Source organism: Heptranchias perlo, chromosome 12, assembly GCF_035084215.1.
Source record: "Heptranchias perlo isolate sHepPer1 chromosome 12, sHepPer1.hap1, whole genome shotgun sequence".
Classification (NCBI taxonomy): domain Eukaryota; kingdom Metazoa; phylum Chordata; class Chondrichthyes; order Hexanchiformes; family Hexanchidae; genus Heptranchias; species Heptranchias perlo.
Window position 1 is genome coordinate 18,149,725 of NC_090336.1, and position 21,402 is coordinate 18,171,126.

Below are 21,402 nucleotides of genomic sequence, written 5' to 3' on the forward strand. Positions count from 1 at the left end.
CATGGAGCCAGCCACTTGATCCATGTTGGTCAGAATGGCAAACACAAGTTGGAGCTGGACTCCTCCATGCTCTGAGCCAATGTACGCAAGCTCGCTGACAGGCTGCCCAGTGCATCAAGGATTTCCTGGTGTATGTTCATCAGCCGCCTCAGGTAGCCTAGGGCCTGGAAGTGAGTATCTGTGTCCTCTGCGGTAGAGCTAGTATGTGATCTCACCCTCCGGTGAGCTGGCACCTGTGCCATCCTATCCCCCTGCCTTAGCTCCTGTACAGTTGTGGCATGAAGACACCCCTCCCCTAGCTTAATCTCTAAAATACACGCGATGCCAGTCTCCGGAGCTGGTGCTTGCTAGGATCAGATCGAGCGACGCCCCATCTTCAGGAAGATTGATGTGGATAGCCAAGTTCCGCACCCATGAGGACGGCCTCAACCGGGATCTTGGGTTCATGTCACGCTACACGTTACCCCACCAGCGAACAAATGTTATCTGTTTTTAATATAACGGGTCAGTTGCTGTCTTTTCTATGTTTCTACCTCTCTATCTCTGTTTTTTTTTGGTGGTTTGTATATTCGGGGGATCTGTAGGTAACACCTGTCTGTCTGCACACTGATTGCCTTGGCGACGGGCAGTTGAAAAAACTGTCTGTACTCACCAAGCATTGTTCTGTGAATTATAAATGCGACTTCATTTCGAGGATTTCATTTCCAACAACGTTCTCACCTGAGGAAGGAGGAAGCCTCCGAAAGCTTGTGAATTTAAAATAAAATTGCTGGACTATAACTTGGTGTTGCAAAATTGTTTACAATTCAGGAAGATTGGCCTCCTACTCTCCTGAAAATACCGGGTAAAAAAAAACCGTTCAGCAACTTTACCAAGTGGCTTTTGAATTTAAAAAAAATATAGGAATGGACAAAATGCCTTGGAGCATTTGGTTTTTGTTTGGTGAGGTCAAAGGTTGTGGTTGTTATGCAGCCTGGTGCCGGCAGGGGCCGCTGTGAGTGACTTTGTGCGGGGTTCAGGGCGGCTCGGGCTCTGCGGAGAGAGAGATGGCGCGGAGAGTGATGTGAGTGAGCGACTCCGAGAGCCGTGAAGGGCGGGCTGGTGGTGAACGCGGGGCCGGGGATGCGGCCGGGTCCTCCTCCTCCTCTTCTTTACCGGCGCTCAGTGTTTCCCAGGCCCCGACACTGGTCGCTCTTTTCAACCCACGGTCAGTGAGGCCCCGCAGGCGGGTCCGCCGCCGCCGCCGCCGCTTGTAATCGGTGTCCGGTTTTGCGGTAAGTGGCGGGGCCGCCATTTCCCCGTGTGACAGCCCCCCCCCCCCGGGGAAGGGGGGGAGAGGGGAGCACGGCCGGCCTCGCTGTCGGGGGGCGGTCATCGCTCTACGGGCTTCAGCTCATAAATCTCACTCCAGACCCTGGTCAGCTCAAGGCCACAAACAGTTAGAATAGGAGGGCGGGGGGGCAAAGTCTCCCCCCCCCCCCCCCCCCCTCACCATCGCCCCCCCCCCCCCCTCACCATCGCCCCCCCCCCCCCTCACCATCGCCCCCCCCCCCTCACCATCGCCCCCCCCCGCCCCCACCCCTCATCCTCGCCCCGCCCCCGCCCCCACCCCTCATCCTCGCCCCGCCCCCACCCCTCATCCTCGCCCCCCCCCGCCCCCACCCCTCATCCTCGCCCCCCCCCGCCCCCACCCCTCATCCTCGCCCCCCCCCCCCCCCGCCCCCACTCCTCATCCTCGCCCCCCCCGCCCCCACCCCTCATCCTCGCCCCCCCCGCCCCCACCCCTCATCCTCGCCCCCCCCGCCCCCACCCCTCATCCTCGCCCCCCCCGCCCCCACCCCTCATCCTCGCCCCCCCCGCCCCCACCCCTCATCCTCGCCCCCCCCGCCCCCACCCCTCATCCTCGCCCCCCCCGCCCCCACCCCTCATCCTCGCCCCCCCCGCCCCCACCCCTCATCCTCGCCCCCCCCGCCCCCACCCCTCATCCTCGCCCCCCCCCGCCCCCACCCCTCATCCTCGCCCCCGCCCCCACCCCTCATCCTCGCCCCCCCCGCCCCCACCCCTCATCCTCGCCCCCCCCTGCCCCCACCCCTCATCCTCGCCCCCCCCCCTCATCCTCGCCCCCCCCGCCCCCACCCCTCATCCTCGCCCCCCCCGCCCCCACCCCTCATCCTCGCCCCCCCCGCCCCCACCCCTCATCCTCGCCCCCCCCGCCCCTCATCCCCGCCCTCGCCCCCACCCCCCACCCTCGCCCCCACCCCCCACCCTCGCCCCCACCCCCCACCCTCGCCCCCACCCCCACCCTCGCCCCCACCCCCACCCTCGCCCCCACCCTCACCCTCGCCCCCACCCCCACCCCCACCCCCCACCCCCACCCCCCACCCCCCACCCTCGCCATCACCCCACAAGTGTATATTTTTCAGCTAATTGAAAAAGATAATGATTGTCCTTCCCCTAGCCCTGAACTCGCATCTTTCTCTAGTTTCTCTCCTATCTTCCCCCTCATGCCGTCTCTGAGCTCATCTTGTCCGTAAGACCCACCTTCTGCTTCCTGAACCCTATTCCCACTAAACTGCTGACCACCCAACTTCTGTTACTGGCCCCCATGTTAGCTGACATTGTAAACGGTTCCCTCTCCTCAGGTACTGTCTCCCTCCCAAATCTGCCGTCATCACCCCCTCCTCAAAAATCTGACTTGACCCCTCTGACCTTGCAAACTACCGACCGAGCTCCAACCTCCCTTATCTCTCCAAAGTCCCTGAAAGTATTGTCGCCTCCAAAATCTCTGCTTGTCTTTCTCGCAATTCCATGTTTGAACCTCTCCAATCAGGTTTCTGCCCTTGCCACAGCACTGAAACAGCCCTAATCAAAGTCCCAAATGACATCCTATGTGACTGACCATGGTAAACTATCCTTCTTGACCAGTCTGCAGCCCTTGACATGGTTGACCACACCATTCTCCTCCGTTGTCCAGCTGAGTGGGACTGCGCTCGCCTGGTTCTACTCATCTATCCGGTTGTAGCTAGAGATTCTTCGGCTACTCTTCCCGCACTGTTAACGCTGGAGTCCCCCAAGGATCTATCCTCAGCCCCTCCTGTTTCTCAGCTACATGATACCCCTCGGCGACACCATCCAAAAACACGACCTCAGGTTCCATGTGTACGCTGACGGCACCCAGCTCTACCTCACCACCACCTCTCTCGACCACTGTCGCTGTGTTGTCAAACTGCTTGACTGACATCCATAACTGGATGAGCCGAAATTTCCTCCAATTAAACATTGGGAAGAATTAAGGCATTGTCTTCAGCCTCCACCACAAACCGTGTTCCCGAGCCACTGATTCCATCCCCCTCCCTGGCCGCTGTCTCAGGCTTAACCAGGCTGTTTGCAACCAACCTCGCTGTCCTATTTGACCCCGAGCTGAGCTTCGGACCCCATATCCTCTTCATCTCAAAGACTGCCTATTTCCACCTCCATAATATCGCTCGTCTCTATCCTGCCTTAGCCCATCTACTGCAAAAGCTCTCATCCATGCTTTTGCTACCTCCAGACTCGACTATTCCAATGCTTTCCTGCCACTCTCAATAAACCTAAGCTCATCCAAAACTGTGCGTTCCTCCAATTCTGGCCTCTTGTGCATCCCCCACTTCCTTTGCCCCACCATTGGTGGTCGAGTCTTCAGCCATAAAGGCCTTAAGCTCTGCAATTCTCCCCCCCCCCCCCCCCCCCCCTGCAAACCTCTCGGCCTCTCTACCTCTCTTTCTTACTTAGTTGACCAAGCTTTTGGTCACCAGTCCTAATGTCTCCTTTGGCTCCATGTCAATTTCTGCCTGATTACATTCCTGTATTGCGCCTTGGGACGTTTTACGCTGTTAAAGGCGCTTTATAAATGCAAGTTGTTGTCCTGAATGTTTTCAGGTCGTTGAATTTCCACCCCCCCCTCAAAAAGACTGGCTGATTTGTTCACCCCAAAGATATTGCTTCCTGTCATGTTATTACCAGGTAGTTTGCCATTCACACATGGAGTCGGTGCATTGGACTAGCTTGGATGCAATATGGATCATGCAATATGCGATCATAACATGATCGAATTTCACATCCAGTTTGAGAGCGAGGATCTTGGGTCTGAAACTACTGTATTAAACATAAATAAGGGCAATTATAAAGGACTGAGGGCGGAATTGGCTAAAGTGGACTGGGTAAACAGATTAGATGGTATGATGGTGGATAAGCAGTGGCAAACATTTAAAAAGATATTTTATGACTCGTAACAAAAATATATCTCTGTGAGGAGGAAAGACTCCACAAAAAGGGTGAACCAACCATGGCTAACTAAGGAAGTCAAGGATGGCATCAGGTTAAAAGAAAAAGCATACAGCATGGCAAAGATTACTGGTAAGCTTGAAGATTGGGAAAACTTTAAAAACCAGCAAAGGTTGTCTAAAAGAATAATAAAGAGGGAGAAAATAAATTATGAGAATAAACGAGCAAGAAATATAAAAACTGACAGTAAAAACTTCTACAAGTATATAAAAAGGAAGAGGGTAGCTAAAGTAAACATTGGTCCCTTAGAGGATGAGACTGGGGAAATAATAATGGAAAACAAGGAAATGGCAGAGGAATTGAACAGATATTTTGTATCTGTCTTCACAATAGAAGACACTAATAACATACCAATAATAGTAGAAAATCAAGGGGCAAAGGGGAGGGAGGAACTAAAAACAATCACTATCACTAGAGAAAAAGTACTAGGTAAACTAATGGGTCTAAAGGCTGACAAGTCCCCTGGACCTGATGGCTTGCATTCGAGGGTCTTAAGGGAAGTGGCTACAGAGATAGTGGATGCATTGGTTGTAATTTTCCAGAATTCACTAGATTCTGGAAAGGTCCCAGCGGATTGGAAAACCGCAAACGTAACACCCCTATTCAAGAAGGGAGTGAGACAGAACACAGGTAACTATAGATCAGTTAGCCTAACATCTGTCATTGGGAAAATGCTAGAATCCATTATTAGGGAAGTAGTAGCAGGACATTTGGAGACTCAATAATACAATCAAGGAGAGTCAACATGGTTTTATGAAGGGGAAATCATGTCTGACAAATTTATTAGAGTTCTTTGAGGAAGTAACGGGCAGGGTGGATAAAGGGGAACCAATGGATGCAGTATATTTGGATTTCCAAAAGGCATTCAATAAGGTGCCACATAAAAGATTACTGCACAAGATAAGAGCTCATGGTGTTGGGGGTAATATCTGGCATGGATAGAGGATTGGCTAACTAACAGAAAACAAAGAGTCGGGATAAAAGGGTCATTTTCAAAATGGCAATCTGTAACTAGTGGGGTGCCGCAGGGCTCAGTGCCGGGGCCTCATCTATTTACAATATATATCAATGACTTGGATGAAGGAACAGAGTGTCTTGTGGCCAGATTTGCTGATGATACAAAGATAAGTGGAAAAGCAAGTTGCGATGAGGACACAAAGTGTCTGCAAAGGGATATTGACAGGTTAAACAAATGGGCAAAAATTTGGCAGATGGAATTTAATGTGGGAAAATGTGAAGTCATCTGCTTTGGGAGGAAAAATAAAAAAGCAAAATATTATTTAAATGGAGAAATACTACAAAATGCTGCGGTTCAGAGGGATCTGGGTGTCCTCGTACATGAAACACAAAAAGTCAACATACAGGTGCAGCAGGTAATCCTGAAGGCAAACGGAATATTGACCTTTATTTCTACGGGGATGGAGTATAAAAGCAGGGAAGTCATGCTACAACTGTGCAGGGTGCTGGTGAGACCACACCTGGAGTACTGCATACAGTTTTGGTGCCCTTATTTAAGGAAGGACATACATGCATTGGAGGCAGTTCAGAGAAAGTTCACTAGGTTGATTGCGGGTATGGAAGGGTTGTCTTATGAGGAAAGATTGAACAGGTTGGGTCTATACTCATAGGAGTTTAGAAGAATGAGAGGAGATCTTATTGAAACGTACAAGATTCTGAGGAGACTCGATAGGGTAGATGCTGAGAGGATGTTACCCCTCATGGGGGAATCTAAAACTAGGGGGCATAGTCTCAGAATAAGGGGTCGCCTGTTTAAGATGGAAATGAGGAGGAATTTCTTTTCCCAGAGGGTCGTGAATCTTTGGAATTCTTTACCCCAAAAAGCTGTGGAGGCTGAGTCATTGAATAAATTAAAGGCTGAGTTAGACAAATTTTTGATCAGCAAGGGAGTCAAAGGATATGGGGAAAGGACGGGAAAGTGGAGTTGAGGTAAAAACAGATCAGCCACGATCTGATTTAATGGCGGAGCAGGCTCGAGGGGCTGAATGGCCTACTCCTGCTCCTATCTCTTATGGTGTTATGGTCTTATGGTCACCTGGGCTGGGAATGGTTAGTGCCTGCTAGCTAGGTTCTTTGTGCTCTGCTGTTATTTATTTTCTGATTCCGGGTCAGAGATACTTCTGGACAAGTGTGTACAATCCCATAATTTATGACAGTGAAGTGTTGTGGAATATAACGTGAAATTAGAAATGTAGGAGCTGAGCTTTGATTATTTAATGAGAAATTTTAAGGCCTTTAAAGATTGGGGAGAGAATTAGAGAGGCAGATAGTTTTAGGGAGGTAGAATCTGGAGCTGAGATTGCAATGGTGTGGTGGAGGGAGGGAAAGGGATTTATTGAAGGCCAGAATGAGATGGCTGGAGGAGGTTACAGAGGTAAAGGTGGGGTGAGGCTGAATTTGTAAATCACGAGATAATTGCAGATGAGGGAGACCATTTGGCCTATCTTAATTCATCCACCCAGAAAGACCCTACAGTCGCCCCTCCCTATTGCTGCACTTAATTGTTCCTTCATAAAATCATAGAAAAGTTACAGCATGGAAGGAGGCCATTCGGCCCATCGAGTCCGCGCCAGCTCTATGCAAGAGTAATCCAGCTCGTCCCACTCCCCCCGTCCTATCCCCCAGCCCTGCAAATTTTTTCCTTTCAAGTACTTAAACAGTTCCCTTTTGAAGGCCATGATTGAATCTGCCTCCATCACCCCCTCGGGCAGTGCATTCCACATCCTAACCACTTGCTGTCTAAAAAAGTTTTTCCTCATGTCACCTTTGGTTCTTTTGCCAATCACCTTAAATCTACGTCCTCTGGTTCTTGACCCTTCCAAACAGTTTCTCTCTATTTACTGTGCCTGGACCCTTCATGATTTTGAATATTTCTATCAAATCTCCTTGCAACCATCTCTGTTCCAATGAGAACAACCCCAGCTTCTCTAGTCTATCCACGTAACTAAAGTCCCTCATCGCTGGAATCATTCTAGTAAATCTGTTCTGCACCCTTTCTAAGGCCTTCACAACTTTCCTAAAGTGCGGTGCCCCAGAACTGGACACAATACTCCAGTTGTGGCCGAACCAGTGTTTTATAAAGGTTCATCATGACTTCCATACTTTTGTACTCTGTGCCTCCATTTATAAAGCCCAAGATCCCGTATGCTTTTTTAACCGCTTTCTCAACCTGCCCTGCCACCTTCAACAATTTGTGCACATAAACCCCCAGATCTCTCTGTTCCTGTACCCCTTTTAGAGTTGTGCCCTCTAGTTTATATTGCACAACCCCCACTTGCCCTCCCTGATCCATTAAAACTCAAACTTGTTTCAACGGGGGCCCCATATTTGGCTCAGACCTGTGAACACAGGCCCCTTAGACCGGTGAGTTAATCTGCCCTCTTTACAGGTTTCTCCAGCCTCCCCTCTTAACTTGGACCATTATCAATAAGGAACAGCGTTATGCTTTTCTCTGCACTTGAATGTCACCTTTGTTTTCGTGGCAACCAGAACGAGATGCATTGCTCAAAGTGGGGTGTGACCAGAGCACTGTACAGTTTGATCATGACCTCTAACATGTTCTACTGGTTGGGCTATGTACTTTAACATTTTGTTAGCTGTGTTTGCTGCTTTGTATTGGTTGGACATGTTGAGCATCAAGTCTACTAGACTCCTAGGTCTCTTTCAACTTCATCCGTAGTTATTTCAGCAACATTCATGGAGTGTATATGGTGCTGATTTTCCTTCCTATTTGTATTACCTTACACTTATTTGCATTAAATTTCATTTGCTATTGTTCTGCCCACTCACATATTTTGTCCAACTCATTCTGTCATTTCTGGGTGGCTTTCTTTGATTCCACTGCCTATCCGAGTTTGGTATCATTTGCAAATTTGACCAATTTGTAGTAAGTTTCTGAATCCACTCGGTACTTCCTTCCTTCAACTGGACATAACTCCTGTAACAAGTACCCATTGTTTTCTGCCCTTTAGGCAACTTTCTATCCATTCACAAATGTTACGCTGAATCTTTATGGAGCTTTATCAAATACTGAAGACCAGGATTTTAAATTGGGCCTATCCTTGGCCTCCTCTTCCTCATCTACATGCTGCCCCTTGGTGACGTCATCCGAAGACATGGGGGCCAGGCTCCATGTGTACGCTGACCACACCCAGCTCGATCTCTCCACCACCCCTCTCGACCCCTCCACTGCCTCCATGTTGTCAGACTGCTTGTCCAACATCCAGTCTTTGATGAGTCGCATTTTCCTCCAGTTAAAGATTAGGAAGACTGAAGCCGTTATCTTCGGCCTCTGCCACAAACTCCTTACCACCGATTCCATCCCTCACGCTGGCAACTGTTTCAGGCCGAACCAGACTGTTCGCAATCTCAATGTCCTATTTGACCCCGAGCTGAACTGCTGAACCAGTATCCTCTTCATCACAAAGACTGCCTACTTCCACCTCTATAACATTGTCTGTCTCTGCCCTGTATCAGCCCACCTACATCTGAAACCCTCATCTATGGATTTGTAACCTCCAGACTTGGCCTTGTCCAATGCATTCCTGGCCAGCTGTTCATCCTCCACGCTTTGTAAAGTTCAGCTCATCCAAAACTCTGCTGCCCCTATCCTAACCTCCACTAAGTCCTGCTCACCCATTATCCCTGTGCTTGCTGATCCACATTGGTCCGCTAAAGCCTCAAATTTAAAATTTTCATCCTCATGCACAAATCCCTTCAATCGCCCCTCCCTATATCTGTAACCTCCTCCAGCACTAGAACCCTCCGAGAATTCTCCATTCCTCTGATTTTGGCCTCTTGTGCATCCTCTACTCCCTTCGCCCCAAACATTGGCAGACATGCCTTCAGCCGTCTAGGCCCTATGCTCAAATTTAGTCGATGCCTCTCCACTGCCCTCTCCTTAAGACACTCCTTAAAACCCACCTCTTTAACCAAGCTTTTAGTTGCCACATCGATTATCTCCTCCTTTAGCTCGATGTCCATTTTTGTTTGATTACGTTTTTGTACAGCGTCTTGGGACGTTTTTCTACGTTAAAGGCAACATAGTTGTTGGATGCTATGGAGGGGCAGGGAGCCAGTGTAGGTCAGCAAGGATGCTGGTCACGTGTGAGTGGGAATTAGTTTGGATAAGGGTGCTGGCAGCTTAGCTCTTTACAAGTTTATGGAGAGTGGAGTCCGGAAGCTTGTGAAAAGGGTGTTAGAAAAATTGAGTTCAGAGGTGATAAAAGTGTGGATAAGGGTATTGGTCGATGAGGTGGGGGTGATGTTGGGAAGGCAGTGGTATGCGGTCTTGGTGATGGATAGGATATGGGGTTTGAAGCTCAGCTCTAGATTAACAAGGACACTAAGGTTGTGCACCATCTATTTCAGCTTGAATGAGCAGCCAAGGAGTGGAGGTGGCAGCAGTGGTAAAGAGCAGAATATTTGCTGGGGGATGAAAAGAATGGCTTTGCTATCTCGATGTTAAATTGGAGGAACTTCTGGCTGATCCAAGACTTGATGACAGACTTGTGGTCTGACAGTGCAGAGGTGGTCGTGTGGGTTGAAGGAAGTGTAGAGAGGTAAGCGCAGATCAGATTTCCCATAAAAAGAGATCACTAACCCTATTCTAGTTAGAGGACATGTTGATGCTAGTTGGGTTCAGGTCACACTTGTTGTTGGCTGATGTCAACATATATATGCTAGTTGACCCCATGCCTGTGTCAGCAAGGGATGTGTAGTTGAAAAATGGCAGTTCCTTAAGTCAGGAGAATCCAGGATGAAATGCCACTTTTTTTTTAGAATAATTTTTATCTTGTTACAAAGTGTGACAGATGTAGACTGGGTGCAGGACATACATCATATGTGGGTGGGGGGATAAATGTAGTTCTCTGCCTCGAACTCCCTGTCGTGACTTCATGAACTGTCTTGATTGTGGAAGCTGACGGTATGAAGGAATTGGATTAAAGGAGCGCTGACATTTTTGCAGAGATTTAGAACCATTTCTGTACCTGGAGGAGCCATAAATTTGAACTTTCATGGTGTGCTTTTTGTGAGTTTTTAGCTTTAAAGATTATAACTTTTTTGCATCAGTGTATTGTGTATAGATTACTGATCATTTGAAGTCTTTTTTGTACAAAAATTTGTTATCCCATAATTCAGAACTAACTGAATTAAGATTAGCCTGCACAAGAATCCATGAAGAGCTTGCCCAACAATTTCACTGGTTGTACCTCTTCAATAACAGTAGATATTTTGTCAATGCAAGTTAATTTAATGCCCTCAGTAAATTTTCTAGCTATTCTGTCTTTCTCCCCCAATGTTCCTCTTTTAGGTGAAAAATGGATGCTGAAATTAATGATTAAGCAAAGGTTTGACTTTTTTTTAAAGGTGTCCAGATGGTGAGAAGCCATTGCTATAAGTGGAATATTGCCAACCAAAGCTCGCCTTCTGCCAACTGTTCTGAATTAAACTGTGTGAACTGAACCCAACTGGCCTCAACATGTCCTATAACTGGAATTGGGCTAATGCTCTCTTTTCATGGGATATCTGATTTTGCGCTCCTCTTGAGTCAGTAGATAGGTAGTTGCATTCTGCACAACTGTCAATAAAGATTAAAATAAACTACAAATGTTCTGATCTGGAATGCACTGCCTGAAAGGGCGGTGGATGCAGATTCAGTAGTAACTTTCAAAAGGGAATTGGATATATACTTGAAAAGGAAAACATTTGCAGGTCTATAGGGAAAGAGCAAGGGAGTAGGAATAATTGGGTAGCTCTTTCAAAGAGCCGACACAGGCACGATGGGCCAAATGGCCTCCTGTGCTGTATAATTCTAAATCTAAAATAAACAGAGCAAATGTTGGAAATACACTGCATCTGGAAAGAGAAAGATGGGTCATTGCTTCCTTCATTAGTTTACCTGTGCTCTGTACTTCTTGATTCAAACTGAAGTGCGGTGATACTGGCTTTAAACTGCACTGTTTAACACCTTAAAATTTAAGCAGTACCGTTGACAAAGGCCACAATAGTGTGCTAAACTCCAGGAAGGTAGAATCACTCCTGTCCCAAAAAAGAAAGTCTTGCATTTATATAGTGCCTTTCATGACCTCGGGATGTCCCAAACCATTTTACAGCCAGTGAAGTACTTCTGAAGTGTAGTCACTGTTGTCATGTAGGAAACACAGCAGCCAATTTGTGCATGGCAAGGTCCCACAAACAGCAATGAGATAATGACAAGATAATCTGTTTTAGTGATTTGGTTGAGGGATAAATATTGGCCAGGACACCGGGGAGAGCTCCCCTGCTCTTAACTATGCAAATTCTGTGCTTTTCCTATAAGTGATTGGTGGAATGCCCTAATCTGTATATGTTATACTGTACGTTAGAATAAGGATGATAGTCCTGACCCAAAATATGTTTTCAAAGTGTTTCCTAATTTAAACAGTCCACCTTGCATCTCCCAGAAATTGACTGACTTAATCAGTCATTCAAAAATTGGAGTCCTGCAGCTGCCCCCTGAATAGATCAGAAAAGCCAAAGTTCCTTGGTTCTACTCAGATGGTCCATAGATTTGAATTTAATGCATATTAATTGCAAAATAAAGTGAATGAAAAATGGCTCCTAATATGTAGGAAATATACTGGCACTATGCACGGTGGTTAAACAAGCCTGTGTTGTTACTTGGATTATTTAACATTGAGGTACCAGTAGGCTACACCAGTGATGGCCATCCCCAGGACCGCATGCCATATGTGGCACGCCTCGCTCCGGAGAGTGGCATGCCACGGGAGCGGCCGCTGGAGACATGGGCTCCTGGGGAAAGGGTTGTGAGTGGCGCGCTCTGCCTTTCTGTGTCAGTCGGGTCGGTTGAATCCAAACATCGACAGTATCTTCAGGAGCAAGCAGGTTCAGAAGCTGCATTATGTATGTAAGATTGCCATGTTTAATTTGTAGGCCTATGTTGGCCCTATAACAATTGTTGGAATTATTACTATTATTTGTTTTATTCAGCTAAGATTGCCAAGTTTAAAAAAATTGTATTATTCATAACAATATTGCAAGTGGCATGCCTGCACATTCTAGTTTCACAATGTGGCACTCCTTTGCAAAAGGTTGGCCATCACTGCACTACGCTGTAGTTAGGATTTTAGTAAAACACTAGTTGATGTCCTGTGACATGGATAGTCAAGACTAATTTAAATTTTCAGACCGGGCAGGGTTAGTGGGTGGGGGTGGGATAATGGAACCGGTTTGAGGGAGGGAGGAATGGGGGGAGAAGGAAGCAGATAGGAGAGGGAGGGGTGGAAGAGTACACTGGGGAGGGGGTGAGGAAGGGACTGGTGAGGAAGGGGAATTCGAGTCAATGGGGGTAAGAGATTGAGGCATAGAACAACCAGCCATCATGGCAGAGGAAATACAGCCATTAGGAGGGAGGAGGAGGTTGTGCTGTAGTTGGATAATGCATTTGCAGGGGGAGTTACTGTCGAAGAGATAATGAAGCAGGGTAGAGGTAAACTGTTAGGGGGAACTGCAGGCAGGGGGGTGGGGTGGGAAGGAATCGACAGCTAGTGCTTAGGTTGGAATCGGAAGTACAGTCAGGGGGAAGGAGGGGTTGAAATCTTGCTCAGTAAGTGGGGTGGCTGATGCATCTGCTCTAGGCCAAAATCTTCCTGGGGTTGGGGGGGGGGGGTGCTGGTGGTGGTGGTTGTTGTGAAGAGGAGAGGCAAGGCCAAAATCTTGCTGGGAAGGGCGTAGAGGGAGTCTCACTCCGATTTGCTGCAGAGCCAGTTCAGCCTTGACACCCGCTTTACATTACATAAGTTCAGTATCAGGGCAAAACTGACACTTCTTTACTTTGACCGTAGACTTATAAGGTAAATGCAGCCTGAATGTATGAATGTGTTTTCTCCCCTTTTCTATAAGTGCATTGTTACAAATATGTAACTGGTGGATCTCCTGTGGCCTTGATCACAGCATGTCAGAGGAAATGCAGTGTCTCTTACTGCTAATCTTTGTGTAGTATATCTCTCTGTCTCAATTTTTAAATTATATTCTGCTTCTCTGTGGTCTTCTGCATCTCCCTTTTGTTTTTGTTTTTCAATTTGGCTGCAAGGTGTTGGATGGCATGGTGTGGTGGGGAAGGAAACCGCAGAGGGCTGCTGAATTTCCTGGTAGGGGACATGGGGTAAATGCGGCTTGTAGTGCCCAGCGCTGCCCTCCTTCAGCACTTCCCATTCACACCATTCGTTTTGATCCTGTTACACCCATCATGTGCCCACAACATTACCATTCTCACTGGCTACTCTTGTTCGAACTATGCATTCGCTCCCATTGTTTAATTTTGATCTTTGTATTTGCAGTAACATCTGAAATTGTGCACACTTCACTTTACCTTACTTTGTATTGCCTCTCTGGTACCTTGCCATTTTGTGACCAGCTGTCAGCCTATCTTCTTGTCACCTGCTGCTGCTCTCCTTTCAGAAACCTATAGTGTGCCCTCTAAACCAGTTGCACTCCTGTGCATCAAGCTCGCCGTCCCCCTCCTATCACTGGTCCTGCTCACCCTGCAAACTCTTTTCTTCACCTCCATTTCCCAGAAAATTTGTAATGGTAGGGTATATAAATGATAATGAGCAGGAGTGAGGTGGAGCAATTGGTTGCAGCAGGAGGGAGCAGAATCAGGGTAAAGGTGGGGGTTGGGCCGAGGTCAAGGCTGGGAAATTAGCAGCAGGAAGGAAGGAGTTTGACAGAACTAGGCCAAGACAAAGTGACAGGTGGAGTCACTAGGATTATTTAGCATTGTGGTACCAATATAATACACCAATTGGGAGGTGAAGGCTAGTGGAATGGAGTGAGTGACAGTGGCGGGGTGGGGGGGGTGGGGTAGAGCTGAGTAGCAGAAGATTGACTTGCAGGAGCTGCCAAGCTGCAGACTCGGGCGCACAGTGGCTGATGGCTCAGGCCTACTGTGGCAGTGGCACCCTGGAGCCCAGTGGTGGAAAACCTCTGGGGTGCGAACTTGAGCGGGGTCCTGGGAGGATCAATTTTAAAAAGAGAGGAAAGGGAGGGAGCAGAATTGTCACGGAAGGGGGAGAAAACAGCCGGGCCTGGAAGAGAAGAGGGGATAAAATGTCAGGAGGAGGGAAGAGATTGTACACAAAATTAAGCAGAATGTTGAATTTAAAATTTTGAAGTGATTAACTTACCTGAATTGGGAAATAGGAAAAAATAAAATGGTGGACTGCGTCAGGGGGCTCGTTTTCAGAAATTGTAACTCGCTCCACAATGCCCCCTCATGACCACATGCTGCAATTACACCATTACAGGCTTCTGCTTACATAGTAGGACAATTCAGTTATAAAAGAGTGAACAAATGGGTATATATAAAGTGTGCTTCACGTCCTTGGGGCGTCCTGAAAAGCTTCATACTCTGAAGTATTCTGGAAATGTAGTCGCTGTTGTAAAATAGGAAAACGAGGCAGATGATTTGTGCACAGCAAGGCCCCACAAACAGCGATAAAGCAAATGACCAGATAATTTGTGTTTGCGGTGTTGGCTCGGACACCGGGAGAATTCCCTTGGTGAGAGGGTGGATGGGTCCTCGGTTTAATGTCTTGTTGGAAAGTTAAATAGGGAATGTCAATGTTAAATATTAATTTAGAAATGTCACATAAATATGACAACAGGAAGATAAATTTTTGAACAAGTGCACGCATACTCAAGATTTTCAATATAATATAAACCCAAAGCAACATTGTTCAGTGTATATTTTTCAAAAAAAATGTCATCTTTTTATTTTCTTACAGGTATCCGCTATATCAACTTGGAAACCCTCAGCTTAGGATATTCCGAACCAACTTTTTTATGACCCTAGTGAGGCCTGGAAAAGAGCAGCCGGAGAATACAGTCCAGTTCAGGATTCCCATGGAGTAAGTAGCAGAGGGTAGAACTAAACACTGGGGAAAACTGAGGGCTATTAAGAATCTTGAGTGAAATCAATCAGGCCTGATGCTCTTTTTCCTGGTTTAAAACCCTCAATATTGACTCTGGTTCCTGGGCCTTACAACTCCTATATTGAGAGGGTAGGTGGGTGAATGAACTAGTCCTAGACCTCCAGCAATGCTGAACTGAGCTGGCTGCAAAGGGATGTAACACTGGTCCAGGATGGCTGTTGTTTTGATTTATTGTGAGGACGATTGCTGGAACAGTGTGTTCTGATTCCACCTGAATGTTTGGGGAAGATCCTGAGAGACCTGTGCAAAAAGTATACGTTCTGATCCAGGACCTGATGGTTAAAATATACAGGTCTTCAGATATTCTTTAATATTCTCCCATTATTACTCGACAGTACTGGGTTTCTGCCACAAGAGGCCCTGAGTGAGCTGTGTAAGTATTGTAGACCTTTCTGTATTAAAAGTAGGAGTCTCTAAGCTTTAGTTTATGGGATCTGATACTGGGAGCCACTGTGGAAGATCTTGGGTGTAAGCTTTTCGACATCATTCTATGACACACCAGCAGTTTGCTGTCAGTCAACCAATAGCTTGCCAAATATAATACCTAGCTGGCTGCTGCTAGTCAAAGCTGTTAAATGCTTAGGATCTATTTTGAAGTTGCGTAATGGTTAGACTCTGACTCCTAGGTGTGCTGAGGCATTTGACCTTTTCTTTTTTCGCACAGTAACATTTTAATATTGTTGTATCTCTTACATTTCTAACCTGTTTTACAGAATGACAAAATTTGATGTGCAAAATTACCTACAGGGTATCTACAATGTCCCAGTGGCCGCAGTGAGGACCAGAATACAATACTGTAAGTAACTGCCGATGCTGGTTAAAAGCACAGCTCTGAACCCTGCTTTAACGTTGGCCACAAGTCATGCCATTTCTTGATGAGTGAACACCTTTTGTCAGGTTTCTTGTTTCTTTGTCTTTCTTGCTGGCGTACAATTCCATGGCAGGCAACCAACCAGCCAGCCTCTAGTACTTTGCCCAGGTGACTTTTTCATGAGTTAGTCTAGACAGCTAGTGCGGACAGACTGTTTAACTGTGTTTGGTGCGGGGGTGGGGGGCAGGGAAGGGACATTACAGCTAGGCCCAATCTATTCTTCTTCGTGGTTCCTCAAATGCTTTTTCAGTCAGAGTCACTGGATAGGGATCAGGAGCGAGAATCCTTTCTGTTTTTTAATCCCCTTCCTTTGCCAGGGTAATGAGGTCAGTTTTAGCTTGTTTGCTGCTAAGATCAGCTAACGCAGCAAGGGTCAGAGATTGAATCTGGGACCTTCATGCTCTATATAGTTTGGTTTCACACTGAGCAGTGAATTTTCTAACTGAGCTGTTGAAGGAGCTCTGTATTTTTCCCCTTAAGACAGTAATAAGAATACTCTGCAGTAGTTTGAATGTTGAGGATAGAAGGATGGTAATTTCTGCACATTGTATGGCATAAACAATTGGCAAAAGAACCACAGGGGAGATGAGAAGAAAGAGCAGTGGAGTGGGACTAATTGGATAACTCTTTCAAAGAGCCTGCGCAGGCATAATGGGCTGAATGGCCTCCTGTACTATGTGATACTGGGCGTTCAATTTGAACAAATATCATTGAAGGTATTTGAAAAATATTTTAATGTTATTTTGTCTAAAGGCTACTTAAGGTTTTTCTAGTGAAGGGTGCCTCTCAGTGGTTAGCTTGACTCCCTGTGGAATTCTGTTCGGGTTTTCAAGTGTAGAGTAGCACTGTTTGAGGGACACACAGCGCAGTTCAGTCTGCATTTTAGTGCCTAATGGCTAATTATGGTGACTGGGCAGACAGTTTGTGGGGAGGGGGAAGCGCGAAAGAGAAACAAGAGTAGTGGAGGGTTTGGCATTGGAACAAAAGTAAGACTGAAGAGAAAGCACCTTGCTTGGACTGCAGTGGACTTGAGGGTGTCAGGAAGGATGTAAAGGAATATTGTGGAGTTTGGGTAATATAAGGAAAGGAGGTCAGAGGGCCTAAGAGGCCTGTTAGTGAGAGCAGAGGTCCAAGGAATAAAAGAGAGGTAAGACAAACTAGATTGTGATGGGTGATCGAGTGTTTGGCATCACAAAGCAAGCTAAATTTAACAAGCTAAATTTTGAAAGCTGGGAAGCCTGTCTGGAAGAGCAGGTGGCTGAGCACCACAGTGATGAATTACTGTGATCAGAAACCTGACGAGAGCAGGATGTTTAGTGTGGCAGGGACAAAGCTGCAGTTGATCTGATCAACATGTTAGAAAACATACCGTATAATTCCAGGAACTTCTGTTCGGAGTTACTGTACTGGGACACAACCTCCGATTATATATTGCTCATGGTCTCACTCAAAACTGTTTCTTAGGTACTAACAAGAAGAGAAATCATAAGAATCAGAGGGTGAAGAGGCCTGATTATAAAGTCGCCTATGTTCAGCTGGTAAGTGCAGGCCACCTTCTTTCCATCTTATTTGCTACAGCTCTCAAGTACTGCCACGATTGGCTCCTCTTCGCCTTTTAACCTATGTTATGATACCCTTCTTAATTGCCTATGTACAGATTAAATTTTCACTCTACATGAAGGGGCAGCTTTGTTACTTAATAATGAAGAAACATTTTGTACATTCCTCCTTTAGAAGCAAATAGGTTTGGCTGTTATTATCTGGAATTCTTTCCTGTTTGTCCCTTTATAAAATACATATAAATGGTTTAAAAAAAACTTTCCCATACCAACTGTGACATGTTTTCCATTTTAACTGAACATTTCACTTACTTATGTAGCATCATGGGAAGAGGCCTACATTTTTAGCTTTATTATCTAAGGCTGGGCCCAGTGTTGTGGAGGTGGAATTTGCAATGGAAATGTGGGGAGGTGCACGGAATATGTACATTTTAGGCTACTTCTGATTAAAAATGCTTAACAGCACCTGGTACATAACCTTGCTTGCCGATGTTCGTGGATTTGGACCTTCCCAGCTCCTGTTGGAAATGAGACACTCCTCTTAGCATGGACGTGCTTAAATCGCATCCATTATGAATAGTCGGTTAATGTCAATCATGGCCAACAGCAAAGAATAACACTAGCAGATCCCAATCTAGTTTTGATGACAAACCTGCCCCTGGCAGTAATCACAGTTGAAAGTGAATAAGACACTAGGTTTGGTGCAAAAGTCCAGTCTTTTGAAGCTTAGAAAGTCAGACACCTTCTCTTATTCTATAGTAGTGGGTGGATCTGCCAAAATATGTCCCAGAAAAGCTGGTTACCGGATTATACTCCAAAGAAGTGCAATGCTGTAGAATATCGGCCCATTTTAATTCATTCCAAGATGTTCGCAGAAGATGGTGGATATTTTGTGCTTCACTTCCTGTGCTGGATAGCGATTATAAGAGCGAGCTCTGATTGATATTTTGTTTTTCCTTCCCTAACTTCAGGATACAGAAGCCAATTGTAGATCCTTAGTGTCACTCTGGCTATGAGGGAAAGTGTAGTTAGGGAGAAACTGTTCCAATGGCAGCAGGGTTGATAACCAGAGGACACAGATTTAAGATAATTGGCAAAAGAACCAGGGAGAGATGAGAGAATGAGTTATGATGATCTGGCATGCACTGCCTGAAAGGGTGGTAGAAGCAGTAACTTTCAAAAAGGAATTGGATAAATACTTGAAAAGGAAACATTTTCAGGGCTATGGGGAAAGAACAGGGGAGTGGGACTAATTGGATAGCTCTTTAAAAAGCTGGCATAGTGGCCTGAATGGCCTACTTTTGTGCTGAGATGACTGATTTACTCCAACAAAATATGCGACCACTGGCTCATCTAGCTGAATGCAACACCTAAAGATGCATTTACCCACTGAGTCATTAAATCAGTGGCAGCTTCTTTATTAATGAAGATTTTAAAAAAAGGTTGTATTTCTCCCATGTCCTGGAAGATCATTGTCCTCTCTGTACAAGCACAGCTAAAGAGTTGAACTTGTTATGAAAAGAGGTTCTGTGGGGGGGGGGGGGTGGGTTGGTGGTTTGCAAATTCTGTATTTCAAATGCAGTTGAATAACTAAGAGAGTAAATGTCCAAAGAATGTGGTGAGCAGTGCTGAAAGCTGTTTTTCTGGACACAGGGCCTGGTAAAAATGTCTGGCCGATGATGTAAATGAGTGGCTGGGGGAGGGGAGGGTTAAGGCTTCCTCGGAGCAGCTTGTTCGAGATAAACAGGAAACGTTATTTTTATTTCAGCAATTTAAACATTTTTTTTAAAATTTAAACTACACGATGAGATAGTTGGAGAACAGTGTCAGGTCAGTAAGTGTTGAGCTCTTTCACTTATTTACAAGCTGACAAATTATGGAGCGGAGCTGTTTCAGAGACCGCTAAATGGCAATAAAATGGGAAAGCGAGGGAAAAGATTTTTTAAGAAATAAGTAAGCACGGCGAAGCATTGGTTCGTGTTAGGTTTCTCGTAACTCCTGTCCGCAGACTTCCTGATTTAGTCACCTAGATTATTCTCAGAGAAGGAAAATCAGAGGGTAAGTTGACCCCAGTGATCACTTGCCTGTTCTCCTGGCTGTGGAATGGTGATAGGGGCAACCTACGGAACTGCATGATCAGAAGTTTACACAGTAGGGGGAAAAATAAAAAGAAAGAACTTGCATTTTTATGGCACCTTATAATGGGCAGCATTTTAGCACCCGCCAGCGGGTGCGTTCCTGGCGGGGGGGGCCCCGAAAATCGGGGAATCCCGGAGCTGGACCGGAGCCCGCCTCAAACCTGCGCACTTCCGGGTTCCCCGCTGACGCGCCGGCGTGCACGCGCAGCCCCCGCTGGTGGGAATCCCGCAGGCAATTAAAGCCAGCGAGGTTCCACTTGAAGGTATTTATTTTGCCTGTTCAGGTCATTAACTGACCTGATTAAAGGATTATGTGAGGAGGGGTGGGATTTTAGAGCAAACTGGGACTGTTTCCCACACTGGGGGAAACACTCCCAGTTCAAATGGACGTGTTGCAGCTGTCAGCCTGTGGCAGCTGCAAAGGTCCATTTGACATTTGCAGGAGGCCACGCTTGTCGCTTGGGACAAAGTTTGGCCTCCACCACCCTCCTCCTGACAGTCAAAGTCACCAACCTGCACACTTACCCCGGGGTCCGGAGACATGTACCTACCTTGCGGACCCCCTCAGATGTACATCTTGCGGACGGGGGCTGCCGTAGCTGCAGTCATGACCTCCTCGGAGGGCGAACAGCATCACCAGCCTCGCCATCCATGCCGTCCACCTCTGACACGTGGAGCTCCACAACAGAGTGCTGTGACACATCCACCTGTACAGCAGGAGGGAGGGCACTACCCTCGCCACAGGGTCCGCAGACCGAGGCTCAGCCTCCTGGACCTCTCTGAGCAGCAGTGCACACGGAGGCTCAGAGTCACTCGACATGTAGTCGTGGACATCTGCAGCCTCTTTCATGCCGAGCTGCTCCTGGCTGGCCCGAGCACCATCATCTTACCTGTCGCTGTCAAAGTCACCACTGCCCTCAACAACTTCTCCTCCGCATCCTTCCAGGGTGCAACCAGGGACATCGCCGATGTCTCTCAGTCGTCTGCGCAAAAGAGCCCTGCAAATACACCTACACCCACTCTACAGTGACACAATGGGTGGCATCAGTTGTGGGTCCTCATAGTGATCCTCAGGAGAGGGCATTATTGCACAAACCAGACAAGATTCGCGAAGACATGTGAGTTGGTCGAAAATTCAATATAAGTAACACCCATGACAAACCCTCAAACACCCTTGTGCATCCCCTTCATGCTCACGACACGTTTGCCTTGCGCTGCCTACTGCACATATGTGATGCATGCCATGTGGCTGCAGCCCAGGTAGTGGCAGGTTGAGTGAGGCTGATCGTGAAAGAGATGCACGAGAGGGTGAGTATGAGATAGAGCCATGAGATTGTATGAGGATTGGGTTGAGTGGTAGAGGCGGGATGAGTACTGGCGAGGTGAGTAGGTGCAGGTAAGATGGGGATGAGGTTTGAGTGGGGATGAGGGGTGATGTGACAGAGTAGTGTTGGCAGTGCTGAAGGAGATGTGGGGTGGGGGCGGTGATGTTGCAGATG

General features: G+C 47.0%; 1 protein-coding gene across 4 annotated transcripts in view; it reads left to right on the plus strand.

The window, feature by feature from the left end:
• The first annotated feature begins 979 nt into the window (after positions 1–979).
• mrpl23 (mitochondrial ribosomal protein L23) overlaps positions 980–21,402 on the plus strand; it is a 34,258-nt gene continuing 13,835 nt past the window's right edge. Inside the window, exons 1-4 of one of the 4 annotated variants that reach the window (XM_067993475.1) lie at positions 980–1,063; positions 15,129–15,251; positions 16,049–16,131; positions 17,671–17,744. In XM_067993475.1, the coding sequence (XP_067849576.1) occupies positions 1,047–1,063; positions 15,129–15,251; positions 16,049–16,131; positions 17,671–17,744 (297 nt within the window). In that variant the 5' untranslated portion in view covers positions 980–1,046. The other 3 variants (XM_067993476.1, XM_067993474.1, XM_067993473.1) reach the window with 3 other exon arrangements.